At 58.2% G+C, this 27,447-nt stretch overlaps 1 protein-coding gene across 4 annotated transcripts; it reads right to left on the bottom strand.

The window, feature by feature from the left end:
• Positions 1-2,459: 2,459 nt before the first annotated feature.
• On the bottom strand, positions 2,460-26,891 carry CNOT12 (CCR4-NOT transcription complex subunit 12). Of its 4 annotated transcripts, none has more exons than XM_022591976.3 (12): positions 26,788-26,891; positions 23,519-23,626; positions 21,819-22,452; positions 20,250-20,319; positions 14,859-16,226; positions 10,736-12,858; positions 5,136-5,502; positions 4,771-4,921; positions 4,532-4,659; positions 3,679-3,836; positions 3,373-3,445; positions 2,460-2,887 (listed from the first exon to the last, which is right to left on the bottom strand). In XM_022591976.3, the coding sequence occupies exons 2-11, from the start codon at positions 23,610-23,612 to the stop codon at positions 3,385-3,387; spliced, it is 5,154 nt and encodes a 1,717-aa protein (XP_022447684.2). In that variant the 5' UTR covers positions 23,613-23,626; positions 26,788-26,891; the 3' UTR covers positions 2,460-2,887; positions 3,373-3,384. The 4 variants fall into 4 exon arrangements, with proteins under 4 accessions (XP_022447684.2, XP_022447682.2, XP_089770939.1 ...); XM_022591974.3 differs by lacking the exon at positions 26,788-26,891 and adding an exon at positions 23,979-24,172; XM_089914813.1 differs by lacking the exons at positions 2,460-2,887; positions 3,373-3,445; positions 26,788-26,891 and adding exons at positions 3,954-4,047; positions 23,979-24,175 and having other exon boundaries at positions 3,685-3,836.
• Between the last annotated feature and the right edge of the window lie 556 nt (positions 26,892-27,447).

The raw sequence follows: 27,447 nt of genomic DNA, 5'->3' as shown, positions 1-27,447 counted from the left end.
ATGTCCCAGGTATGTTCATTTGCCACCGTTTAGACCTCAAAACAGTTCTGTAGAGGCGATTCTCTATTTTATACCTCTTTTAAAGCTGAGGCTCAGAAGCCACAGAGAAACTCTGACCTGCTCACCCCTCCACCAGAACTGCCTGTCTCTAGCCCTCTCGGGGATGGGCTGTGCCCATGGCAGATGGCTGGACCACATTTGGGGTACAGGATGCTGGAGGAAGGACAATGGGCAGGAACAGTGGGTAGAAGACTTCCCACAACACCCACCACTACCACCCAAAGAGCAAAAGGCTTCCGTGGGTAACGGCCAGCTCGTTCACAGGCTCAACCCCAACCCCAACCCCAATTCCAGCCTCGGATTGCAGGGAATGTGGGACAGCCCCGTGGACTCCACTCCTGTTCAGTTCCCAAAAGCTTCCTCTGTTATCTGGTATCAAATTCACACGTGGACAGGCTCTGGGTGAGGGCCTCGGAAGCAAGGAATCAGGGAGAGACCGTGTTGAGACGTTTCTAATCATGACAGGATTGGGACCAGATCCTCTGAGAGTTATCAACAAAAATCCCGGGAAGGGACAGTTCAGCTTTCTGACATGTAGGAAAGGGGTTGATTCGTTTATAAACACATGGACTTGTTGTCTTTAAAGTGGTGCCCTCAAGGCCTGTACACTTATTCTAGAGCTCATTCAACTCTTCAGAAACCGCCTTCAGAAAATTGATTGACCAAAATTGATCAGCCCGCTTGACTGCCCGAAGAATTCCCCAATACAGACATCCAAGTGACTTTCAGCCATTTCCAAAATCCAAAGCCATGTTCCAAAGACCCAAGACCTGCTCCTCTGAGGCCACTCCCAAGAACCCCAGGCACAGTCTGAGAAATGACTACATGCTAAGAAGATCACACTTTCCCAGTTGTTGTCAAACACTTTACAGGCGGTTCAAAGCTCATGTATGTTGCCCTCTTCTCTCCCTGACTCCCAGCAAGGCCCCCGAACCGGTCCTCACACAGAGGGAGAGTGTGCTGTCCCCACCCACCAGACCTGGCTCTGGCCTTCTCTGGAAGCAGGGCTCCATCTCTTCCCCCTCCCAGCAGAGCCCGGGCACTGGGACCAGCCCAGGCTCCATTTTCCCCACTAATGAGTCTTAAGTGTTTGGCTTGGCCTCCTGCCTGTCCTACCCCTATGGGTAGGAGGGCAGTGCAGTGAGACAGGAACCGGACGAAGCTTATGCCAGCTCGGCTCCACTGGCTCCCAGGAGGGCTGGCGCAGGGGCTGTGTGGCACAGACCCACCCAGGGGCACAGCCAGGCACCCACTTGAGGGCCCCTGTCTTTCCCCTCCACTTCAGGGGGCCTCCCAAAATGCAGGTTCCTAGGCACACCGTCTAGATTGGAATCCGGGGTGGGCCTAGGAACGTGCATTTTTAGTAAGCACCCCCAGGAGATCGTGATGCTGGGTGAAGGCTAACAACCGCTGCTCTAGTCAATGACGGGAATTCCAGCCTCATTTGCACATTTTTCTAAAGAGTCCACAGCTTTGGTCAAATTTTCAAATTACGTCAATAGCCCCCATACTCCCTAAAAAAAATAAAATAAAATAAAAAAAAACCCAAAAGGCTAAGAAGCTCTGGTGAACGGGATGATTTCTAAATTCAGCTATAGCTACAATTTAAGTGACTCTGTTTGGCCCCCATTAAGGTGAGTCCACAGGAGACTCTCCTTTCCCCAAACCTCAGGGAAAGATGATGCCAGCCCTGAAAGAGGCTGGCCAGTCTGGGGAACCCAGGATGACAGAGGACTAGGCTGAGGGCCAGGAGGATGCCAGTGGTCAGGGGTTTAGGTGAGAAAGGCCAGAGCTCGTGGGACATTCTGGGTTCAAAGGACCCTTAGGGATCACAGAAACCAACACAACGCCCCCCCGCCCCCTCTATAAGAAGGGTGAATTTTTACCAGTATCTGGTCCTCTCTCTCTCTCTCTCTCTCCGGCCACACATCTAAACTACATTTCTCAGTTTCCCTTGCAGTTAGCAGGGGGCATGAGTTGAATTTCGGACAGTGGACTATGGGTCTCCCATAGGATTCTGCCCTCTCTCCACTGGATGCTGCAGAGACTCCAGGGCCCCTGCAGATGGCTGAGCCACAACAGGGAAGGAGCCTGGGTTCTGAATGACTGTGAGGTGCAGAGTGTCCCTACCACTAATCCACCCCAGAAGGGGCCATGAATGGAAAATAAACCTTTGTGTGTTAAGCTACGGAGATTTGGGGGTTGTGTGAATCGGCAATCAGCCTACCGTAACCAATACACCCTCCTCAGTGAGTGCCCAGCGAGTGCCAGGGAAGTGACGGGTTCAAGGTCAGAGCAAGCTCCTGGTCGGCCAGGGCTAGAGCCAGCATCTCCCCAGGTACAGCCTCGGACAGGGGATGAGGTGCCACGACCACACACCACAACCTGGGCAGCACCAATTCCCAAAAAACTTTATTGTTTCAAGTGGCAAAATGGTATCAGTTTCTGTGGGGCACCTGGCATGGCGGAGGGAGACCAGGGGTGGGGCCGGGATCCGCCCGTTACAAAAATCAAAGGCTTTTATAAAAAATGCTATAAACTGGTATCAAAAGAAAACCCACGGGAGGCTGGAGGAGGAAGCAGAGAGGGAGGCGGGAAGACAGCGAAGGAGGGAGGGACCTAAACCTTTGACCGCTAACAACTGGTTGGGAGGGAGGTGTGAGGGGAGTTGGGACGGTGATACAAAGTGCATAACTGTGCCTCCCCAGACGGCCCCCGGAGGTGGAGGGGGCAGAGGCTGCAGCCTGGGGCGTGGGGGGCTCAGCAGTCTCCTTGCCGGGAACCCCACAGGGACAGGCACTGCCTGAGACTGCCAGATGGGAAGGACCTGCAACAGGAGGAAAGAGAAGAGGTCAGGCAGAGACCTGGGAGTAGAGGAGGCGCTTCGGCGTCTCTCCCTCCGCTTTCCCCCACCCCGTCCACTGCGCACCCGCCTCCCCACACCGCAGCCTAGCTACCCCAGCGGAGCCCGGCACGATGGAGACCCTGCTGGGCACCTGGAGCCTAGTGAAGGCACCCCAGGGTCCCAGATTGGAAGGGCGGGCGGACCACGCTCAGGCCACCTACAGGGCACGGGGGACCCTCCTTGAGCCCAAGAAGGAAGGTGGGGATGGGCATCCCCAAGCCAAGGGACCCGCCAGGTCTCTGGAACTTGGCCTCAGCTGCCTGCTTCCAGCCTCGCAGAGAAAGAGGGATGGAGAGCTCAGGTCTAGAAGAGGGTCTGGGGCCTCCTGAGTCCTCCAGGGCAGGCCCTCCTCAGCCCTGAACTCATTCCCAACCCCAGACAGGCCCAAGCCCAGCTCCTGTCCTCACCTCAGTGACTTCTCAGACCTTCTTCTTCTTCAACTTCAGGGCTTGCAGCCAGTTGGGCGATGACCCTTCTGACCTTGAAGGCAGAGGGTGAAGGTCAGAAGGGGGTGGTAGGGACAGAAAGGCCGCTCCCACCGGGAGAGGTGACCTTGGGCTTGGTTAGAGACCAGCACTCGGGCACCGACCGAACAGAGCAGACTGGGCTCACGCCAACTGTCTCAAGGCCTCAGTTCTCCTCTCTTGTAAAGCAGGGTCTTGCTGGGAAGGCCAACATGAGGCCAGTGAATGCCCGGCGCTTAGGTCACCTACCCTGAGGATTTCTCTGGCTTGGGAGGTAACACGAGGGGCTTCCCCAGCCCCGGGACCTTGCAGGACTTGGAGCGATGGATCACGGGCTCCTTCTGACTCGACTTGCCCTCTGTCGGTTCCCCCTCATCAGCCGAGCGGTTCCGGGAGCGCAGCTTGGCCTGAGAGACAAGCCAGGTGCAGACGGATGTCAGAGGCGCAGGAAGGAGCAGCCACAGGAGGCTAGGCCTTCTCCCCAGAGTATGCCGTCCCCAGAGTCAGGCTCAGACCCCCTTTACCTTTCACCCCAGTGGATGCGAAGTCGCTTAGAGATGAGCTTCCCCAGAGAGCTGAGCCATGCCTGGTACACAGCAGGCCCTCAGAGAGACACTGCTGAAATGAATCCAGACTAACTGGGCTGGACGAAGCCAGCCGTGACTTCCCGTCCCTGTGCCTCCGCTCCTCCCATTCCCTCTGTCTCCAACGTCTCCCGCCTCACACCCTGCACGGCCACCTCCTCTGTGCACCTCGAAGCTACAGTCATCACATGAGGCCTTCCCCAATCTACCCTCCCACCCCGCACCCACTGTGTCTCCCTCTCTCTGAGCAGGCCCGCCTCTTACCTCTACCCCCCCAGTGACCCCTAAACTTCTCCCTTCACCAGGGCTAATGACGGCATGGCTCATGTCCCCCACTACCCTGGGAAGTTGTGGGACACAAACACGCCTTGTTCTTCCTTCCATCCCACTTAGCGCCCAGCACAGGGAGAGCAGAGTGAGAGAAGGAACACGAGGAAGGGGACAGGGAATGAGTAGATGGATGGAGGGAAGGCAGGCTGGATGCAAGGTGGTCAGATGGCCCCGTTATCAGATGGTACCTTCAGGGCTGATGGGCTCAGGCCGGGAAAGAGGTTGACTTTCAGCCCCTTGGTCACCCGTGTCCGGCGGTTCTGAGGCTCCTCCGCCACCTCCTCGTCTGAAGACGGTACCCGCGAAGCCCGCGGCTCTGCAAGGGCCCAGAGAAGGGCTCAGCACAGGCGGCAACCCCAGACCTCCCCGCCCCTGCACCACCCTCAGACATGGACACGGATGTCATCACACGACACCCCGGCCCCACCTGTAGAGTCCTGGAACAGCCTTGCGTCCGACTCTGCCACCTTCGATAGGCCCAGCGTCCCCCCAGGCCGGATGGCCGGGGCCCGGTGCCCACGCTTGCGCCCCAGGTTGGCACGGCTCCGATACATGGCACTGTCAAGGATCTCGGTGTCCTGCTTGGGACAAGGGCAACACCACTGCCATCCTCTTCGTGGTCCTGCCCCAGCCCAGGGGAGCCCCTAACAGCCTCGGGCTGGAGCTTCCTCCTTTCTGCCTCCCGGACTGAGACTGCTCAGGGCCCACACAGATGAGGGAGGCCCAAGGGACGAGCACCCCCCATACCCCCAACAACATCCCACCCACTGCCCTGGGCTCCCCTCCACTGACCTCGATGAAGGAGAAATCCTGACTGGTGGAGCTGGCGGGAGGGCCCTGGGGGGGCCACTGGGGGGTCGGCATCCGGTCCTGCTTGCTCTGCCCGGTCCCTGCAGGGCCCCAGGTGCTGTCCACCTCTTCTGTCTGTCTGGCTTCACCATCAGGCTGAGGCCTCCAGGAGGGCAGACGGTCCCAGCCAGGCTCCAGGGGCTCCCCTTGGTCCACGCCTGCTGTGGCCCCTTCCTCCTCTGACAGCTCCCTGAGGCCCGAGGCTGCCGACTCCCTCCGGGCCGCTGCCTTGGAGCAGCTGGCAGCCGGCGTCTCTTCCAGCGGGCCCTGGGAGCCCGAGGGCGGGGAGCGGGCCAGGCATCTGCCAGGGCTGCAGAGGACCAGAGGCCAAGGTCACGTGGGACCACATCTCCCTCCCCGAAGGGCGCTTTCCCCAACCTCTCGCTCTCCCTCTTGTCCACGCTTCTCCCGACAGGGGCCTCATACAACACAGCACAGAGGGCAGGACCTGGGCCAGCCTGGCGGGTTCAAATCCCAGGTCCGCCACTTACTGAGACTTTGGATGAGTGCCTTCACCTATAAAGCCTCGGGGTCTCCTAACTACAGAATCACTGGCGGACCGCAGTGAGATTCTCAAGCCCCCAGCACAGTGCAGAGCACGCGGTGTGCGCCCTATAAATAAGTTACTATTACCACGACCGTCGCTGTTGTTGATGCTGTCAGTTGTGTCCCTCCCAAGGGCACCAGCTTAGGTGGTCACTCTCCTTGGGATAAGCCAGGCACCGGTCCATCTGCCCATCCTGCCTCGTCGGCCCCCACCCTCCAGGTCATCCGTCCCCGCACCCCAGTCTCACTGAACACCCGGCCCTCACAGATGGCTATGTATCCAACTGTGTATCTGGACAAGCTGTTCCCGCCTGGAAGGCTCTCCCACTGCCTCTCTGCTCACTTCCCGTGCAGTTCAATTCCTCTTCTGAAGCTGGCTGGCTCCCCTCCCCCAGCCAGCGGCTCCCCTCCCCCAGCCAGCGGCTCCCCTCCCCCAGCCAGCGCTCTCCCCAGCCCTGCAAGCCCTGGGTTCTACCTGGCCCAGCCCCTGCCTCAGAGTCCGTGGTTCTTTGTCCGCACTGCCCAACTGTGAGCAACTCAAGGGCAAAGACGGGCCCCCTGCCACCTTTGTGCTCCCAGCCCTTGGCCCAGGGCCTGGCCAGGAGCGGGACTGAGCAAATATTTGCCGAGGGAATGAGAGGCTGGGTCACCTTGCACCTCGACACAGAATCTGCTCCCCAAAGCATGACAAGAACACACCAGGCACAGCATACCACACGCTCACTAGCTCACGTTCCTCACACGAGGAGCCTGTGTTGTCCAGCTGCCCCCCTGAAACACACAGGTACACCTGCACTCTCATGGCACATCTGCAGGGAAGCGTGCACTATTCACCGGTCACTCCTTCCACGCACACCTCGTACCCACCACACCACAAGCACAGCAGAGCCACACCCGACACACACACACCGTGCACACAGCCATGGGAAAGGCAGGCAGGACAGTACCCCGAAGCCAGGCCACGAGTCCCAGACTGGAGGGGAAGAGTGTGAGGTAGGTGAGGCAGTACCGGGCCAGAAGGGATAGGGCAGGAGAGAGCGTGTGTCAGTCTGTCCTTCCACAAGCTGCTGACAGATGGAAATTAAAGCAGTCTCGGGAGGGAGGGAGGGAGGGAGGGAGGGAGGGAGGGAGGGAGGGAGGCGGAGGTAGCAGCAGAAGTGCAGCAAGGCAGCGGAGTCAGGAGCAGCCCTGGAGGGGGGCCAAAGCCAGCTTACCCCCCTGCTTGAAATCAGGGAGGCCAGGGAGAGAGGGGGCAGTGGCAGCACCCCACCCAGCCTGAGGAGGCCCTGCCCAAAGCCTCTCCCGGGGTGAGGCAGGGAGGAGGCTGAGGGCAGGCCCCGAGAGCTAAGGGGACGAGGATGGGTGGATGGGAAGATCCACCTCCAGAGCGAGCCCTGGCCCAGAGCCACGTGGGCAGAGGGCAGCTGAGGGGCTCGGTGGGCTCTGGGGGTGACCATGGGGTGGGGGAGGGAAGCATTCATCCCTGCTGACTTGTCTAAACCCCACTCACCCGTCACCCCATCCCGGGAGAAGCTTTCCTTCTCCTTGTTGTGGGAGCACCCAGAACACCTATAACCTGAGCCACTCCCCGGCAGGGAAGCAAGTCAGGAACCTGTCCTGAGCACTGCCCACTCCAGCACACATATGGACTGCACCCCTTGCCTGTGGCCTTGGCCAAGTTACTTATCCACTCTGAGCCTCAGTGTCTTCATCTGTAAAATGGGGATAATATAAGTGCCTATACTTTGCCGGGTCTGTTGGCAGAAATATACACCAAGCACATGGTTATTAGCCCTTGAGGAACTTTTAGGATGATCATCCCCGTGCTCAACACAGGTTCCCGGCCTGAGGACTTGTCTCATACCACCTCTACCGCTCGCCCACCTGCTCTTAGAGGCTGCTGAGGCCCGGGACTCTATCCAAGCCCACCCCACAGCCACTCCAGGTGTAAACACGGGGATCGGCATGTAGTAGATGCACAAAAAATCAGTTTCCTCGTGTTCAAGGCTCCAAGACCGAAAATGAGAGAGGTGAGGACTGAAGCTGGAATGATGTGTCTAAAGGGGCAGCAGCTGACCTTGACCCCAGGGAGACAGGAAGAGCACCCAGAGAGATGGTTACAGGGCTGGGGCCCAAGGGAACGTGAAGGAGCCCACATTCACAAGCTGTGGGGCCTTGAGAAAGTCACACTGCCTCTCTGGGCCTGCTTCCCCACCCACGGAATGAAGGAGCTGGCCTCAGTATCTCTGAGGGTCCTCTCACATTCTGTGAAGACCCCCCACCCCCGCCAATGGCTGGGAGGCTTCTGCCTCGCTGCGGCCTGGGGGCAGGGGCAGGAGATGACCAGGAGGCCAGAGAGAGGAGAGGGCCGTGCAACAGCTCTCAGGAGACCCAGGAGCGCCACTCCCACCAGGACAAGGTGACCTAGACACAGAGGGGAGGGGCCTGAGCTCTCCCCAACGCCGCTCTTGTCCCAGTTATACGGACAGTGGTACAGCCAATGACCACCAGCAGGGGCACCTCTGTCCCACACAGGATGATGACCAGAATGTCTTCCAAGGCCTCACTTTCGGGACAGTTCCTCACGTCCATCCACACTTGCAAAACAGATACAAATACTGGTGGTGAGCATTCGGTCAGTGACGACCACGTGCCAGGCAGGTTTCTATCACTTCCTGTGTATGAACTCCTAGCCCAACTCCAGAAAGAGACATTGCTGACTCAGTGACCTTAGGCGGGTCACACCACTCCCCGACCTGCTAACCGGAGATGATAAAATCCCTTTCCCGCTCCACAGGGTAAGTGTGAAGACCAATGCTGTGGGTGTCGGGGGTCGATTACTCCCAATTACAGACAAGACACAGGAGGCCTGAGCAGAGACGGGACTTGCCCAAGGTCACAGGGGTGATGGCAGAATCAGGACCCAAACCTGGCATACAGGCCCAAAGCCAGCCGGCTCTGAACTGTCCTCGAGGACTTCTCGTTACCAGGAGAACCTCCAAAATTTCCTCTAAAGAGCAACTTTCCAGAGGGTAGAATTTCCCTAAGTCAGATGCTCAGAACACAGCCCCTTGGATATTAGTCAAATAAGCTTGAGAAACATCACATTAGAGAAGGATATACAGGTTTCCTTACTCCTGTGCTTTCAGTGCTAATATCCATACTCCCTAAGTCTCCTGTATGCCCACGGAGTACACAGTGGCGTTTTCCAAACACACAACATGGTCGGAAAAACCCAAGCGTTTTCTAGGTGTGATGGAGACCGGAGCTCAGAGAGCTGAACACTGAGGACTCCCAGCTTCTCTGCCGATCCCCTTCCCCTTCCCCAACCCAGTCCCCCAGCCAGCCTCTCCCTCCATCCTAAACAAGGGGAGATATTCTGGCTTTCCCCCTCCCAAGGCCCACCCCAATCTTCGGGGAAAGGTGGAGGGCTGTGGGTTCCACTGCGTGGTAGTCTAAGAGCCTTGAACGCAGTAAAGACGCAGAAGTCAGAAAGAGACATTGCTGACTCGGTGACCTAAAGCGGGTCACACCGCTCTGCGACCTGCTAACCAGAGATGATAAAATCCCTTCCCCCGTTTCTGGAAGAGGAATCCGGGGCAACCGCGGGGAGCCTACACTCTCCTCCCCCCAGGAATGTTACAGCTCAGAGAGGTCCAACAACTTGTGCAGGATCCCAGGAGCCTGTGGACTCCTAGTCCGGGACACTCAAGCCCTTCCTGCAGGCCTCACCTCTGCCCACACTCCGTCTCCCCCTCAGCAGCCTGAGCCCCCAGAATACTCCCCGGGGCATGGTCCTGGCCCCAGGCTCTGTCCACCTTCCCCTCTCCCTTCTCCTCAACCCCAAACGCCTCTCCTGACCCCTCCAGCACCCCACCGATTTCCTCTAGACACTTGCTGGTCCCTCCTGCCCCCCTCCCACTACCATCAGCCCCTTCCACTTCTAACACAGATCCCATCCAACACCCCCTCCCTTCTTCCCTTCACGCCAGGTGAGAAGCTCCAGGGTTGGAAAAGGTCGAACCTGCTACTCAGTCAAGAGAATTAAACCCAACCTCAGTGGATGGAAATGTTAAGGAAATAGAAACAATTCCTTTTTGGCACCTTTACCAGGTGCAACATCACCTCAGTTGGTTTTAGAACAGAAAAATCTCAGGGACAGACTGTGGTTGGCTCGGAAAACTGTCGGTTTGGTTTTTTTTTGGAAAGTTCTTTTTCAGAAACTCTGTGCATGGAGGCCAAGGTCTTGGGGCCAGGAGCCAGGTCCCAATGCCCTTCAGGTTTTGTTTGTTTTTTTTTAAACCAGGGTTTATTCTCTGTTGTTGTTTTTATTTTATTTACTTATTTATTCATTGGCCGTGCCACGAGGCTTGTAGGATCTTAGTTCCCTGACCAGGGATTGAACCCGGGCCCGCAGCAGTGAAAGTGCAGAGTCCTAACCACTGGACCGCCAGGGATTCCTGCCTTTCAGGTTCTTAAACTGATGCTCTTCTGGGCCTTAAGACAAGGCAGGCAAGAAGCACAGGGATCCTACCCATTGCAAGAAGCAAGGAGTGCCACTGCCCGCTCCACCCTGACCTGGAGTGCTCAGGCCAAGACGACGCGGAGTCCTCCTCCCCCAAGCCTATGAAAGCATCCGTGTTCCCTGGTCCTGGAGAACCTGCGGCTTCAGGACCGAGAGGCCTGGGGAACAACCACCAGAAACTAACCGAAGACAGAACGTATCTTCCAGCATACTCACAATCACCAAGGAAGCCTAAAGCACGAGTTGCAAAAGTCACACCTCAACCATCACATTCATCGTTCAAAAAAGGAACTCACCTGTGTGTCAGAGTTCAGTTTAAAAAATAAAGTAAAAATTCACAGTCCAAACCATCTCAATTTTCCAAACACTAGAAGTTCTTGGGGTAAGGCGGTTTCTATCCCCCTTAGAAAGGGTGCACTTTTCAGACAGCCATCACACCTTCCCTCCCCACCCTGGGATGGCGCTCCCTTACCTGGCTCCAAAGCCGGGGGATTCCCCTGCCTCTGATCCAGGTTCCTCGGGGCAGATGGCCACGGAAGGCAGGGGATCGTCTCCGCCCTGGGTTTCTGGCCCACTTGTCTTGCCAACTCCCAGCTCCCTGGCCTCCGAGGGGTCTCTGGCCTCCAGGCCAGGGGACAAGACGCCGTCGTTCCTCAGGCCTGGTTCAGGAGACTGGCTGACCTCCCCTACCCCATGCTCCCTGGCTTCACTCAGGGCCCCCAAGAGCTCCACATTCCGGAGCCCCGAGTCCTGGGTCCAGTCCGTCTGCCCCACTCCACACCCCCGCGGCCCCCGGGAACTCTCAGACTCCAGGTCGCAGGGCATCTCCAAATTCCGCAGGCCCAGATTGTCGCCCCAGTCCACCTGGCCCGCCCCGAGCTCCCTGTTTCTCAGCCCTGGGTCAGGTGTCCAGTCTGCCTGACCCACTCCACGCTCCCTTGATTTCAGGAACTCTCCTGCCTCCACACCTGACCAGTCGGTCTGCCCCACGCCACTCTCTCTGGCCTGGCTGTGGTCTCCTACCTCCCCCACTGCCGCCAAATCTCTGCCCCTCAACCCGACCTCAGCAGTCCAGTCCTTCTCCCCGACTCCGGTCCCCCTGGGCTCCACAGACCCTCCAGTCTCCAGACGGCCGGCCAGCTCCACGTCTCTCAAGCCCAGGTTGTCTGCCCAGCCCACCTGTCCCATGGCACCCTCCCTGGCTTCACTCAAGCCCCCAGAACGCACACAGCTGGACACTTCCAAGTTCCTAAGGCCCAGCTGGTCTCTCCAGTCCATGGTCCCGGCCAAGGTCTCCCCGGGAGCCACAAAGTGGCCGCCTCCTATCTTGCCAGAAGGGCTCAGCCCAGCGCCGCTCGCTCTGTCGTGGCCAATGATGCCAAACTGATGGCTCCTCTCGGCAGCCTCCACGCAGAAGTCGCCGCTCCAGTCCCGCTGCCCTGGGCTGAAGGCCGCCTCTGGCTGGGGGACAACGCTGAGGCTGAAGTCACCGGCCCAGCCTCGCTGCCCCACCTCCCTGTCTTCCCGGTCGGCATCACTGGGGCTCTGGCCCCCTGCCTGCTGTCTTCCCTGCAGCCCTCCAACCTCCTGGCTGGCACTACCGCCTTGCCAGCTGCTCTGGTCTCTCTGTCCCAGTGCCCCATCCTGTGACTGGGGGCTGCTGGGGCTGAACAAGCCCCCAGACTCAGCCTCTTCAGGCCAGCTTACATCCCTGCTGGCCTCGCCCAGGCTCTCTCTGCCACTCAGAATCTTCTTCTCAAACTCCTCGTCCTGTTGTTGGGCTTCCTCGGGGCTGAACCCGGCACTCAGGGCTCTCATTCCGAAGCCTCTGTCCTGGGAGCCGAGGGCCGTGGAGCTGCCACCGCGGCTGTAGTCTCTCATCCAGGCGCTCTTCCCGAAATCCTGGTCCGGCTGCTCTGCGCCCCGGCTGCTGTAGGTGCTCAGTGAAGAATTGCTCTTCCCAATCTCCTGGTCCGGCTCACCTGCGTCCTGGCTGCCGTACCTGCCAAGCTGGTCCTTCTTCCCCAGTTCCTGGCTCTGCTCATCTTCATGCCGGCTGGCAGAAGCACCCAGAGAATCCCTCTTCCCAAATTCCCAGTCCTGAAAGCTTGCATCCTGACTGCTGTAAGTACCCAGAGAATCTCTCTTCCCAAATTCCTGGCCCTGGATTTCGACACCCTGGCTGGAGTAAGAGCCCTGGGAATCCCTCTCTCTGAACTCCCAGTCGCGAACATCTACCTCTTGGCCCTGCGGAGTGCCAGGCTGGGCTGCCTTTCCAATCACCTGGTCCTGGGCCGTGAGCCCCGCCGGGGCCGACACTCCACTCCCATCTTGGCTGCCGACCTCCATCCCCTCCTGGCCGATGCCACACCTGCTGGCCCACTCCCTGGAGCTCCCCTCCCCCACTCCGTGCCCGCACTTGTTGGTCCAGTCCCTCTCTCCAAGGCCTGGGCCCCCTCTAGGGCTCGCACTCCTAAGGCCATAGTCCTGAGAAGTGTCTTGGGACCAGCTGCAAGGACTAAAACTGCTGGGATGTGTGTCTGCTACAATCCCAAATTCACTCTGCAGATCTTTCTGGGCCCAGCCAAGGAGTCCCTGAGCATCAGGAAAAAGAGAGAAACAAAGAAACTATGCTTAGAATCAATCAGGGTGAGAATCAGTCCAGAATGAGAGAGTCAGCACCGCCTAGTGCCCAAGAGCCCCACTTTGTCTACAGAAAGCCTGGGTTTGGATCCCAGCTGTGTGACCTTGGACAAATCACTTAACCACTCTGGGCCCCAGGGTCCTCATCCCTAAATGAGGTAATTCCTACTGTGGGGTGGTACAAGAGGATTAGACAAAATCATTTAAGCCAAGTACTCAGCACAGTGCCTGGCGCACCATGGACACTCAATCGATGATCCCATGGTCGTGTTGACAGCCCTTGGGCAACACTTGGCAAACCGCCAGGAGAGAGGCTGCCTGGCAGAATGGTCTTCACATGGGTATGGGGCTATACTTTCAGCAGGGGGAGATCAAGAACTGTTTAAGCCCCTCCACGATCTCCTTGCCAAGGCAAAATCCCAACGCCACCCAACACCCTTCTAGCCCTCGTGAGTTCCCAGCCACTTCCTCCCTAAGGAAAGCACCCTCCTGCCTAGGCCTCCCCGGGAAGACCTCTCAGTCCTCGCCCGCCTGCCCGCCTGCCCGCCTGGGAGGCAGAAGGGACAGCCTCCTCCTGCACCGGGGAAAAGACCCAGCCGGCTCCGGCACCCCACCCCACCCCACACTCCCTGACTCACTCCTGCGGGTGGGGGAGCCCTGGGCTCAGGGCTGCGAAGCCAGCCAGCCTCATCCCGAAGCGCTGCGTTGGCCAGCAGCCTCTCCAAGACAGACAGGCTGGGCTCCCCGTCCCCAGGTTGGGCCATGGCCCCTGCCTCCTGCCCCCTGCCCGTCCCGGGCTACTGGGCGCCGCGGGTGCCAGGACAGGGCTGGGCCGCTCCCCTCGCCCGGACCTGTCCGATGGCTCCGGCTCTGGCTCTCGCTGGCCCTGGCCCCGCTCCCTCCAGAGCAGCTGCAGCTCCGGCAGCCCCGCCCAGAAGCCAGTTGAGTCACCCACATCCTGGGACAGACACACCTACTTCAGGAGCCAGCCTGGTCTTAACTCCTTCCTGCTGGTCCTCCTCCCCCCACCTCTGCCCCCAGAGGCCCCCAGGCTCCTCCCTCCTTCCAGCCCCACCCCTACCAGCCCAGGCTGGGCTTGAAAAATACATTTCAAAAGCCACTTGGACCCCAGCCCTGAGATTCTGGGGCAGCCTGGTAGGAGAAAGGGCACTGGCCCTGGAACTGGCGCTCTGGCCCTGGCCCAGCCACCTACTTGCTGGGTAACCTTTGCACAAGGCTCTGCCTCCTCTGGGCCTCAGCTGCCTGTCTACAGAGGCAAGTCTGAGCTTAAGAGTAATAACGTTCATAAAAGGCAACACTCACCAAGCACTCGTGATGAGCCAGGCACTATTCTTAGTACTTTACAGGTACTGTAACCGTCACACTACAAGGTAGAGCTCATCACTGTTCTCCCCATTTTACAGATGCAGAAACCAAGACACAGGCAGAAAAGTCACTTGCTCAAGGTCACACGTGGGCAAAGAGCAGGGCCAGGACACGAACCCAGGCAGTCTGCGTCCAGAGCCCATAGCTCTAACTGGCTATGCTGGTGCCCTTCATAATGCCACCCGTAATAACGTACTGCACACTCAGTGTTTGCCAAGCATTGCACCCAGTGCTTTCCACGTCTATCTTACCCACAATACAAGCCTAAGAGGCAAACGTTATCATTGTGAAAGGACTCTGAAGCTTAGAGGTTGGGGTATATTCCCAAGACCAGTCAGCCGGTGGATGCTGGAGTCAGATAAGAACTCACACTAAAGCCTAAGCACCGTCCCACACCCTCTGCTCTGCCAGCTCTGCCTGATGGTACAGCTCTGAGGGGCACGTCCTAGGTGCCCTTGATCATGGCTGGATCCCAAGCTCTGATCACATAAAATCCACGTTGAAAGAACAAAACCCTCCGAAGGCCTGGCTTCCATCCCAAGCCCTGCCCCGTGCCCTGTCCTCACCTCAGAGCAAGCACTTGGGGTCTGTGTGCCCTTCAGCTCAGATCCAGCTTCCCGCCTTGCACCTCCAGCAATGGGTGATGGTGAAGCCAGGAGGTCATCCAGCCAGTGGGAGCTGCTCTCAGGGCCTGCAGGCTCGGGGGACGCCCTACGTGGGTCTTGAACCTCTGTCCTGGGTTCGGTGGCCTCAGCCTGGGCAAGGGTCACGGCCTCCTCCTTGGCAGGCAGTGCCTGCCCGGGGTCGGGGATGGCGGCAAAGAGGACACAGGGCTGGTCAGGGGGTGCTGGCTGCTGCTGCCCCAGGACCGGCTCCAGGATGGGCAGGGCGGCCTCCCTGGTGGGCAGAGGACGCAGGGATCCCTGTCCAGGCAGGGGCTCCTGCTCCTCGTACCTCTCCTCTGCCTGCAGCAAGACTGGTCCAGGCTGGTCCCCTGCTGTTGGCAGGGGCTCGAGGGGGACAGCTGGGGGCTGAGGATGGCTCTCCCCATCGCCCTTTTGCATTGGGGAGGTGCCCAGATCATCCGCCTGCATCCAGGAACCAGGCCTTCCTGGGCCCTCTGGAGCTGGCGGGGCCCCTCGCGCCTGCTGGGACACTCCTTCCTCCCTGCTGGATGCAGCCCAGTCTCCAGCCTCTGCAGCCTCCACGGCCTCAGTGGCTTCAGTGATGGGGGAGGGGGGCGGGGAGTCCAGCCGCCACACCCCTAGACCCGAAGGGCGCGTGGGGAAGGTCCATTCAAAGGACTGTGACAAGCTCCAGCTGGACTGTGTCCCACTCCCAAAGGGATGATCCAGGGCCGACTGGCTCCCCTGGGTTTGGGGCAGGGCAGCCAGCGAGCCCCCCAGCTTCTCCTGGTCTTGGCCGGGCGGCTGGAGCACACCTTCAGAAAATCGGCGCTGAGCCAGGCTGACGGGACGGAGGTCTTCACCCCCTCTGGCCGCCATGTCCCCAGATGGCAACGTCCCAGGAAGGTCTAACAACTCACCCCCGTCCGTTAGGGGCTGGGGCAAGGCGGCTGGGGGCTGCTCCGGGCTGCGGCGCCCCGAGAGCTCCTGGAGGGGAGGGCTGCCGGGTCTGGAGGCCTCCAGGGCTCCCAGAGAGGGGAGCCCCGGACTAGGGGGGTGGCAGGAGCCCTCATCAGGAGGGGCCGCCGATGGGGATGCCAGGGTCTTGGGGAGGCAGGGAGAAGCTCCAGAAGCTGCAGGGCTCTGGGCTTCTGGAAGCTGTGAGTGGCGGGGAGAGCTCTCATCGGGTGAGGAAAGACGGGGAGACTCGGGGGCTGAGCCCGAGGCTTCAACGGGGAGGCCTGGGCTGGCTGAGCCTCCATTCTCCAAGGTGGAGCCTGGACTGGAGGGGACCCAGGCCTTGGAAACCTGCAAGAGAAAGGTCAAGAGCCATCACTCACCACTCCGCTGGGTGGGGGGCCCCCTGCCAACCCCGCAGAGACCTCAGGTCAGCGGTTGCCTCACACACTCCACAGAGGAAACCCGGGCGCAGAGGGGCAGCCACCCAAGATGGCCGCAAGAGGCTCCGAGACGACTTCGAGTGTCTTAAACTTCTCAGGGTCCACAGACCCCTCCTTTTGGCACTCTCCCCACAAAATGCACGTCGCCTTATTCACACCGTATCACTCACACCACTTCAGGTGGTTCAAACCCTCCCCCGCACACCCACCCACCCACCCCAAAGCTCACCTAAGGATCTTCTAAAGGGTCCACGGTTCATGGGTCAAGAACACTGGCTTTACAAAGGGAAAAGGAGAACTGGGACTCCAGCTGTCTGGGGGTAGGGGAGGTCCGGCCTCAGAGCAGGACTCCAGGCCCCATGCAGCTCCAGACCAGCTCCCAGGAGCAGCTCCTACCTCCCAGGGGTGGCGTGGAGCTCTCCACCCGGCTCTGTGCATCACAGTACCGACTCAAGGAGGCAGGCAGGCCGGCCTCAGCGTTCAGGTGAAAGGCCCAGGGGACGGGAAAGCACCTGGCCCAGAGCTACCCCTGCCCCGGCCCTTGTAAGCTGTACACCCTCCTGCACAGAAGTCACTCTGAACCTCAGCTTCTCCATCTGTACCCTGGGGCCGGTGGCAACAATGTCCATCTCACAGTTAGGTGAGGATTAAGTAAGATTTGTGCACATGGCCTTTCAGGATAGGACTTAGAGAAAGAATGGATACTGTGGGACACTGGGGCCACCAAACACCGGGCACTCCTTTACCCCTCCACTCAGCCTGTCCCCAGACGGCAAAGCGAGTCTTGCCCTACCTGAGCTCTGCCCACCCCCAGAGATCACGATTCCCCTGCCGCCCTCTCGCCAATGGGGCTGTTGCTGCCACATCATCACCTACCGGGTCTGGGCAGGGGGAGGCATCCTGCTTCCTTCTCAAGGCCAACTTCCATTCCCTCCACCCTCTGTCCCCTCTACAAATCTCTGGTTAATTTAAAGCTCATGCCCTTAAACTACACCATCCAGAACCCCTCCTGTTAGAGGCCCCTACAGACCCCTCCTTCCCTCAGAAGCAGAGCTCCTGGACCACTGCCACCCTCCCCAGCGCTACCCCTGTTATAACGCATAGCGATTCCAACAGTCACACCGTCAACCCATCCAGCATCCTGGCTCCGGTCCTTGCCCGCCTCTCCCCTATTCCTTTGTGACCCACCTGTCCCCAGGATCCTACCCTAGACCTTCTCCTTACCTGTAATGACTGCTCCTCCATAACCTCGTTTTCAGGTGTCCCGCTCACCCACTCCCACCCCCATCTGTCCACCTCCCTCTTTCCATCCCCCACCCGGCTTAATCCCTCAGCCCCTCTGAGAAGCACAGCCACTAACCCTCCTTCCTTCTGCCCGTCAGACTCCCTCCCTTCTCTCTTTATCGCCACTGATGTCACTTCTTTACACAGCTCCCTCCCTCACCCTACTGCTTAACCTGTTTAAATACACAGCTCTCCCCACCTCAAGGCTGCACCCAGGCAGCCATTCTGGACGTGGCTGGAGAAAAGCACGCAACCAGGATGGCTGGGCCCCCTGCGGCTCACCCCCCTGCCCTCAGAGGGCCCCCCTGCGGCCCAGCAATTCCACTACACACACACCCCACCCCCCAGGCAACGCTTTCCCATCTGGTCTCCTCAAAAGTCCACAGCTCCTCCCGGGCTCTCTCAGCTGACAGCCTTGCCCCCCTTCCCTGAGAACGCAGAGGCCACGGGCGGAGGACACCCACACCAGCACCCACAGCCCCGCCGCCCGCACAGGAGCCCAAGCACTCTGCTCCCTGCCATGGCCATGAACTGTCCTTGCTCAGAGCTAAGGCCAACTCCTCCTCTCTCTCTCCTGCACCACTGATTTTTCCTACTCTACTGGATCATTTCCATCAGCACACAAACTGCTCTCGTTTCTTCTGGCTTAAAAAAAAAAAACGACAACACAGTGCTGTTGACTCCTTCTCTCCCTCTGGCTACCACCCCTTTTTCTTAAACACAGGGCTCTCCATTCAGTATCCATCCCCACAGCTGCTCTCGCCCATCCTCTGCTGAACCCCCTCCAAATGGGCTTCTCTCCTCACCCGCCGTGTCCCACCGCTCTGGCCAAGGTCACCCATGACGCCCTGCAGCTAACTCCCATTTCTCAGTGCTCATCTTCCTTGCCCCGTGGGTAGCGTCTGACCACTAATCCGCCCTCCTCCAGTCCCCCCCCAGCCCCCCGAGTCCTGCAAACTACTAGCTTCACGTGGCTTCCGGAGCACTCCACACTGCCTGGATTTTCTACCTCACCGCTGCTCCTTCCGGCTTCTCCCGCGCTCCTCCGCTAGGCCTCACCCACTCCCTTGGTGATCTCAGCTGTCTTTACTACCATCTCTACACTGACGAGGCCCTGCAGCTCCAGACTCAAATACCCCACTGCCCCCTCGACGTTTCCACCTGCATGTCTACAAGGCATCTCCCACTCAACAAATCCAGAAGCAAGCTCCTCTGATCTCCCCCTATCCTGCTTCACCCTAAGAAGTCCCCTTTTCCGTAAAGAGTAACCTTCTGATCGCTCACATCAGAAGCCCTGGAGTCATCCTTGATTCTGCTCTCTCCTCACATCAATCTATCTGCAAGTCCCATCCACGCCACCTTCAGATCCTAGACAGAGGCCACCACTGCTCACCATCTCCACCATGGGCTATACCTCCAGAGTCCATGACACCATCATTTCTCACCTGGGTTATCCCAACAGCCCCCTAACTAGTCCCTGCTGCTGCCCTGGGCTCCCTGCAACCAAGAGGGCAGGGTGGGGTGACTCTTTACAACTAAAACAGCAGAGGTCACTCCTCTCCTCCAGCCCCTCAGTGGCATAATACCCTCACGCAAGCAAAGGTCCTCCTAGGGTCCTGCAAGGCTGTCACCTCTGGGTCCTCCCTATGGCCCAACTCCTCCTCTCTCACTGCGATCCAGACATCCAGGCTTCCTTGCCAGGAAGGTACCAAGTCCTTCATACTTGCAGTTCCCTCTGCCAAAAATGCTATTCCCCAACATCCACATAGCTCACTCCATCCCCCTCTTCGTAGCAAGGCCTCCCCCTGTTACCCTCACCCCAGAACCCTTCCAGGTGTCCCCACCACCTGTCTGACACACTACACGTCTGCTGGTTCGCAGGGATGTCTGTGTTGGCATCTGCCTCCCCGCACTGGAAGGTGAGCTCCCTGAGAGCAGGGGCGGTCTTTGTTTTGTTCTCTGCTGTTTCCCCAGTACCCAGGTCACAGTAGTTGCTCAATAAATACTTTGGGACAGACAAATGAATGGAGTCAGGTCTCCCTCATGGGGCAGATAGGACAGCCTCTGGCTAACAAGGGCTCCCTCTATGAGTAAGAAGGACCACCCTTTACATCACTTACTCAGAAATTCAGGCCGTTCTGCCCTCTGAGCACACTGTCGGGAGAGGGGGTGTAACAGGAAACCCCCAAGAAAGGACTCTTCCTCTCTTCTGAACCCTGAGAAAGCAATCCGGCCAGGGAGAGCCGTGGACTCAGACCCTTCAGATCCTGCCTCAGCTCCTGGGTAAGTTACTTAACCTTTCAAGCCCGGGTGTCCTCACCTCTCATATGGGACCAAAGGGGCCTGCTAGCTAGAGTTACCACAAGGATTAAGTTAGTCAACATTCCTGGGATGTGCCCAGCACACAGTAGATAATCAAGGACAGTTGTTCTGGACACTGTAAGAGCCTCAGGGCCTGAGCCACACTTAGCCAGGGTGGCCTGAAAGTTGAGAAATCTGAGTCCCAGGGCCAGCCCTTGGGCCAGTCACCTCCTCCACGGCCTCTGCTTCCCCATCTAAACTACAAGGAGGTGAAAGAGATGATCTTAGATGACTCTTCCAGCTCTAAAATACCACGGTTCTGATTTGTAACTGGAGGATAACTCACGTCAGTAGGTGGCTCAGAGCTGGCCAGCTGAGCCAGGTCCCCATTGAAGGCCAGGTCCGAAAGGGGGTTCCTGTGAGGGAGAAAGAGGGGAAATGGAGGCCTAGAATGGAAAAGCCTGTCACAGGGTAGATAAGGGAGAGCTGATCACGGGCCTGCCTAAGTGACTGCAACAGCATCCAATGTTAACTGCCTCCCACCTCCCACAGGCATTTCCTACTGGGGGACAGAGATGCTATGCAGTTTCCACAAAGTGCCCCAGAGACAGTGCCTGTTCCCCACCTGCACACCAAGGGTTAAGTTCCGCCAACTCCTTTGGGAAGAGGATGCAGCTTGCCCAGACCCCTCCATGGCTCCCAAAAAGTTACCCGCCCCCCTTCCCTTAAGGGGTTAATGTTCTCCTGCCACCAGGGAGAATGCAGCTGGTCCTGCTGCCTTGCCAATACTTCTTGAGGAATTGCAGGGGGAGGGAAAGGGGGAAGAGGGAAGAGTGATTTTCCAAGGTTGAAGTTGTTCATTTTAAGCCTGGCTTGGAGCAAAGGAGGGGAAGATGAAGGGTGGAACCCAGCCAGGACAGGGTGTGACCTCCTGGGAGCCCAGGCCTGGGACAAAAGAGTTGATAGGAGGCCCTGCCTTCCAGGCACTTTAAGGTGAGAGAGGGGAAAGGCTGGAGGGCAGAGCAGCGCAGGGTAGGGCAAGAGTCTTACCTTCCAGCTCCGCTCAGACAACAGCGGCCCTGCCCTCCACAGCAGCAGGAGTGGGAAGGGGCCTGTGGGCCCAGCAGAGCTGCCAGGGGCCCAGCTGCCAAGCGCCTCAAGCAGCTCTCCCTGCCCTGAGGATGGCCTCCATGCAGCTGACAGCCCTCAGCCTCTTCCAGTGCCCAGGGGCACCTCCTGGTCAGCCTTCTTTTATATACTGGCACCAACTCTAGGCAAGTATACCATACGCAACAGTCTCCAACCTAGCTGTACTTCCTGTGCGTTGACACTAGCTGGCCTGGCATCAAGGTGTGTTCATGTCTTTCCTCTCCCATCAAACTCCTCCTCACAGCCAGACTGTGCCCTCCTCAAACTGACACACTCACACACACACACACACACACACACACAGCACCTGGCACACGGCTGCACCCACAGCACGAGCTAGCAGTTAAAGTTAAAAGCACACACTGGAAGAAAACTGACCCGAATTCAAACCCCAGCTCTGTCTCTCTCACTTGCCAAGGGACCAGGGGAAGTCACTTTTGAGCCTCAGTTTCCTCATCTCTAAAATGGGTCTAATATTCCCTTCACTAAACAGCATGGCTGTGGATTAAGTGAGGCAAAGATTGGCTCTCAGTATAAAAAAAAAAACCTGAAAATAAACTTCCATATAGTACATTTGAACTCTACTAAAAACATACATCAACTCTGTATAGAGAACTATCATTGTAAAAAGAACATAGTAGCACTGTCTGCTGGGGGAATGTTTTGTGACTCAGACCTAACCTAAAAGCGAAGATCACAATCCCAGATGCAACTACCACTTTGTCCTCCAGGCTGCAACCAAACATACAGCCTCCCACCCCCTCACCTCTTCTTGGGGGTCTTGCTGGGCTCTTCAGGGCACTCTGTGGGAGACTTTGCCGGCCCCTCCTGGGCCCATTCCCTGGAGAGGGTCCCACCATCCTCATCCCTGGGACCTGTGGCCACACCATAGGTCCTGGGGCCATATCTTGAGCTGCCATCATGGTTAAAGGTGAGGCGGGAGCCCCAGAGGCGGTCAGGGCTGGCCAGGACCTCCTTCCTCGGATGTTCCATCTTGGCCAGGATCTCTTGCACTGTGGTGGCTGCAAAGCGCTCCGAGGCTGGACGGAAGGGGGCGGGCGCCTTCCGCACACCCATCGGGGCGGCACATCGAGCTGGGGGTGTCAAGGGGGATACCTCTTCTTTCCCACGCTCCTCTTTCACAGTCTCTCGGGTGGCTTCTCCTCCAGTAGGGGCCTCAGCCATAGGCCTTGGTGCAAACGGAAGGGGACGCTTGCTGCCACCATAGGGCTGGGGTCCCGCCAGCATGTTCATCTTCCGGGCAGAAGGCAGCTCGGCCAGAGGACCCCGGGGAGGCCGAGGTCCAATAGGCACCAGCAGGCTGGGCTTGGCAGGCAGGGCTGGCTTGGCGGGCAGGGCTCGGGGTTTGGGCTTGACAGGGGGTTTGGCCCGAGCGTCACCTACCAAAAGGAAAGGGTTGGTTGGGGGGGATGTCAGAAGAACAGCAATCAGAACTTCATCTCCCACCGTACAAACTCAAAATGTTCACATCCTTCTAGGTACAAGTCAAATGTCACCTCTTCCATGAAGTCTTCCTTGATTTTCCATACACGTGCCAGAAACATCTCCCATCTCCAAATTCCCAAAATGTCTAGTCAGTCCCCCTTATAAGCTAAAGCTATTTAAGGGTCCAGCTGGCAGCTATCTCTCCCTGTACCCACTTTGCACCTAGTACACGTTCTTAACAAATGAATGAATAAATGAGCAAGTGAGCTAATAAATGAGTACCTGCCTACCCACATCAATTAGTCAGCCCACCATCTCCCCAAGGTAGTCCTTTCCTCTTACATGATACTCTGCTATACTACCATCCACAGTAAACCTGTTATCCCAGCTCAGCGTCCCTACTCTGCCACCCTGCTGCCCCCTCCCCCAGTGCACACTCAGGCCACACTGTCATCTGGTGTGTGATCAGGAATGCAAACTTACTATTGACCTAAGCCAAACAGAAGTAAACCTGGTACAGGCGAAAAAAAAAAAAAAAAAAAGACCAGAAACCTACCTTCTACATAAGGCATTTCAATACCAAATAAAAGACCTTGAATTACTCATGGCCACAGCCCTTTTAATAGAATCCTTCATCGCCCACTCATTTGGCTCAGGGCAAGAAAGGCGTCTAGACAGGGAGCCAGGAGGCCTGGGTTCAAATCCAGAGGTGCATGCCATTTCCCCCCTAGGCCTCAGTTTCCTCCTCTGTCAAACATGTGGTTTGATCCACACCATCTCAAAGGTTAGTCTGCTCTCCTCTGCTGGAGAGCTATGATCTCAAACAGTTCTGAAGGGTCTCAATGGAAGCTAAGAACCTTTCAGACATCCCGCCCGTCCTGAGAACTCCTCCCTCCCTCCCTCTCACTGCACAGAGTCATCGTTCGCCCAACCGCTCCAAGACAGAATGGGGGTTCAAGCCTCCGCCCCTCCCACCCTCCTCCCAGCCACCCCGCTGCTCCACCCTGCACCCATAGGTACCTGGCTCAGAGCCAGCAGATATCAGCTCCTCCTCTGGCTCCCGGGGCGGTAGGGAAGCCATGGCTGTGCCTTCCCTGAGAGTAGATACTTCCATCACATGCGGCGGACCTGTGTGAGAAGTGGGAAGCAGAGGGGTGTGAGCTGCGTGAGAAGTGGGAAGCAGAGGGGTGTAAGCTGGGGTGGCTGAAGACCCAGGAAAAGAAAGTAAAAGGGTTGGGCGCTGGCAGTAGGCTCAGTGGAGAGGGACGTCTCCGACTTCTGGCAGAGGCAGAGTGCGGGACAGGAAGAGGGAACTTCAGGAGGGGGGCCGGGGGAGGTCAAGGGAGGTCCCCAGCCGCCACGCCCTCCACACTTCCCAGATCACTCTCCAACTCTTGTCTCCTAACCCTAAAGTCCTGGAGCTTCAGGGAGCCGCGCACTGCTGCCTCCTGTGGCCAGCTCTCCGTGGCACCCCACTTACCTCTCCCAAGGTAACCCCCGGGGTCCGGTGGCCCCACTCGAGGTATCTACTCAGGGGCAGAGTAAGAGGTCCGCAAAGTCTGAAGTCTCTCTGTGAATCACCTCATGGGAGACGGGAAAAACCCGCTCCTCCCCAACCTGGGGCTCCGCCCACTGCCTGCCTGCCTGCTTCCCCCTTCCTGCTCCCCCTCCTTCTCTCCCTCCCTCCTGCAGCTGGGAGTGGTTCCCTCTCCCCCCACGTCCCCCCCCCTCCTTCCACATCCCTGCCCCACTCCCGCCTCCTTCAGAGCTGTCTCATCCAAACACGGAAAAATAAGGAATAAAAAGTAAACATCTGGAATACATTTTTTTCTTTAATTTCTCAATCGCTTTGGCTTCAGCTTGGAATTTGATGAGGTAAAGTCAGGGCCTAGTCCTGTTGCCATAGCAATGGCCTCCCACTGGATTTCCAGAGCCTCGCCAAGAGGAAGGAGGAGCCGGCCCAGGCCTGGGCTGGGAGAATGGGACAGGGCTTGAGAACACCCGGGGGGCGGGGTGGCTTGGGGGAAAACTCCCTAGGGTTCCCTTTCTTGGACAGTCACAGTGGGACAGCCACAGCCTAGGAATGTATGTGGGCATCACTCACCAGCCTAGACTTGACCTGAGGGGTTTTGAGGGGAGCTGAAGTAGAAATCTTAAACCTAATGACACAACCCTATGGTAGAAGCCAAACGGGTGCCCCTCCTCTAAGCTTGTAACAGAAGCTTCAGATCTGCTACACCAAATGGATTCAAATGCTGGGTGGATCTACCACTTTCTAGCTCTGTGACCTTAGGCACATTGCTGATTTCTCTAAGCCTCAGTTTCCCTATGTGAAAAACACAGTTACTGAGACTGTTAAGAGGCCTACATGAGGGACTTCCCTGGCAATCCAGTGGTTAAGACTCCGCGCTTTCACTGCACACTGCAGGGGGCACAGGTTCGATCCCTGGTCAGGGAACTAAGATCCCACATGCCATGCAGCGCAGCAAAAAAAAAAAAAAAAAAAGAGAGAGGCTTACATGAGAGGATGCACACAACTGCTGAGCATAATGCCTAGCACCTAATAAGCGTCCAGTAAATGTTGGCCATTATTAGCATGATTCCATTTAGTGTCACCGACGAGCTAACACATTGGTGACCACCTCCTCCTTTCCCCAAACCACAGGCTTCCGTTGTTCCAGACCATTCCTTCTCTCCTGCAGGCCCCAGTCATGTCACCTGCTCTTCAGACACTTCACCACCTCCTCGGTTCCCATCCTGGCTCCTGAAGCACCATCCCCCCCTCAAGACCCCCACCCAGGTTGACAGAGACCTGCCCCCCTTGTTCCAAAGGAAGAGGGGTATTTCCTATCACCTAGTGTGCCCACAGTCAGTGAGGACGACCCAACCTTCTCCAACCTGCAAGGGGCACTGCCTTCCTCAAAGTCACCCACTCCGGCTGGTCTGGCAAGACAGCACCAAATCCGAAGGGACCTCAGGTGCCCAACCTTTGCAAAACCCACCCACCTCTCACTTTTACCCTGCCCCATCTTGTTTCAAAGATGGGAGGGGATATGAAGGAGGTAGAGAGATACCCATGATTGTCAATCCCTTGGTCAGCCAGCTACCACACAGGATGCTCCCTGTGGGTGGGTGGGTGAGTAACTGTGCACAGCCGGTCCAAGTGTGCATAGAGGAGGGGCACATGATGGGAAAAAAATAAAATTAAAAAAACACAAGACTGTTTCCTTGTCCCTGAACATTATTACCAGGGACATGCTGTGGGTGGTTAGAAATGGAGAGGAACTGGTCCAGAACCGAAAAACCCTTCAGCTGGGGGCCTGGTGGATACCTCAGCAGTGTGAGGAGCTGCAGCAAAGAAGCTGCAGCTCGCCTTCCCCAAGAGGAGGGGGTCGCAGCAGTTCAGAGGCCCCAGCCAGGAAAGCCAGGTGACCAAGGCCAGAGCCAAAAGCTGTAAAGTCTCAGAGGCTCTGAGCATTCCCAATCCGCAAGAGTCAGGAGACTAGCTGACCCCTGGGAGCACAGGCCGCCAGAAGGGCAGGGGAGAGGCCAGGCAGCTCCAGCCCCGGGGGCAGAGGCCCAGAGAAGCATCGCCGCAGGCGGGGTCGGCCCTATGGACCTGGGATCTCCGGCCGGATCTGGGGCCAGAGAGGTCGGAAGGGACAGCCTGTAAACTGCTGGAGGAGGGAGGGCCAACGGGAAGACGGAACAGCCCGGGGCGAGGGGCCGTCTGGAGGGGCCCAGTGGGGAGCTCTGGACACAGAGGGACGGCAGCAGCCTGAGAGAACAGGGTAGAAGAGGCGGAGGAGGGGGCGGCGGCGGCAGAAGCAGAGAACCTGTGCGCGGGATGTGGAGCAGCCGGCGAACAGACGAGGGACTGGGGACAAGGACCGGGTGGGGGCGGACTGGGGCGCTTGGGGGCGTGCCGAGAGAGCCGGGGGAGGGGGCTAGCGCAGGCCCGGGGGTAGGGAAAGGCGGGGGTCCCTCCAGCAGCTCCGCCCGCCCCCGGCTCCTCCTCAAGCCCTCGCCCCCTCCCCCCTTTCTTCTGGCTCGGTCAGCACGAGCTCCAGACCGTGCACCCACCGCCCCCGCGCACACGCGGCAGCTCCCCTGTGTCCCCCGCCTACCCCGCGCCCCCGGCCCCTGCAAACTTTCCTGGTGACCCCCCCCCTTCCAATCTCAACCGAGGTCCCGACTGAAAAGCGCCCACTCCTTCCATGCCTCTCCCCCGCCCCCAATGCCGGACCCCGCCCCCTCCTTCGCCCTCCCGCCCGCCCCCGCACACTCACGCGCTCCCCCAGGATCCGGCTCCGCTCTGCTCGGGCTCGGCAGCCCGATGCCAGTCTCCGCCGCCGCTACCGCCGCCGCCGCCACCGTCACCGCGGGACCAAGCCAGTACGAGCTGTGGCAGGGCCCCGCCCCTAGCTCCGCCCAGGTCCACGCCCCCAAAGCGCCTCATGAATATCCATGAACCGGTGAAAACCGGGAGTGGATAGACCGTGCAGAATCCTCCGGGTCGTACGCGAACAGGCGCAGCCCAGGTACTCAATTATTAATGAGACTTGCAAATGAGGGGCCGGCCACAGGCTCAGACCCCGGCGAAACTGACGCAACTTAGCTGCTAAAGAGCGGTTGGGCAAAATGGCCACCGAGACGACTGCCTAGAGAGGAGACTGCCTTACGACGGCCCAATTCTCAGGCCCAGCCGCCTGTACTGATTGCAGCACCAGAGTCACGGCTAGAGAAAAGGTAACCATTGGCCAACTAGAGAGGCTTCCTGTGCAAACACCTAAGGGCCTACGCAACGTGGCCACTCCACGTGTATAAATTCAGGTTTAGAGCCACCGCGGGGATGACTGGAAGCTCTATTTTCCTCGTTAATCCTCATTTATCTCCTGTTATGCTCCCTTCCCATATATAAACTCCTCCCAACCTAAAAATGCGGCATA

The sequence above is a fragment of the Delphinapterus leucas genome, chromosome 7 (assembly GCF_059928025.1).
Source record: "Delphinapterus leucas isolate spDelLeu-1000000601 "Yukka" chromosome 7, BTC_Dleu_Yukka2, whole genome shotgun sequence".
Lineage (NCBI taxonomy): Eukaryota > Metazoa > Chordata > Mammalia > Artiodactyla > Monodontidae > Delphinapterus > Delphinapterus leucas.
Note: the sequence above shows the minus strand (reverse complement) of the source record. Positions and strands in the feature narration are given on the sequence as shown.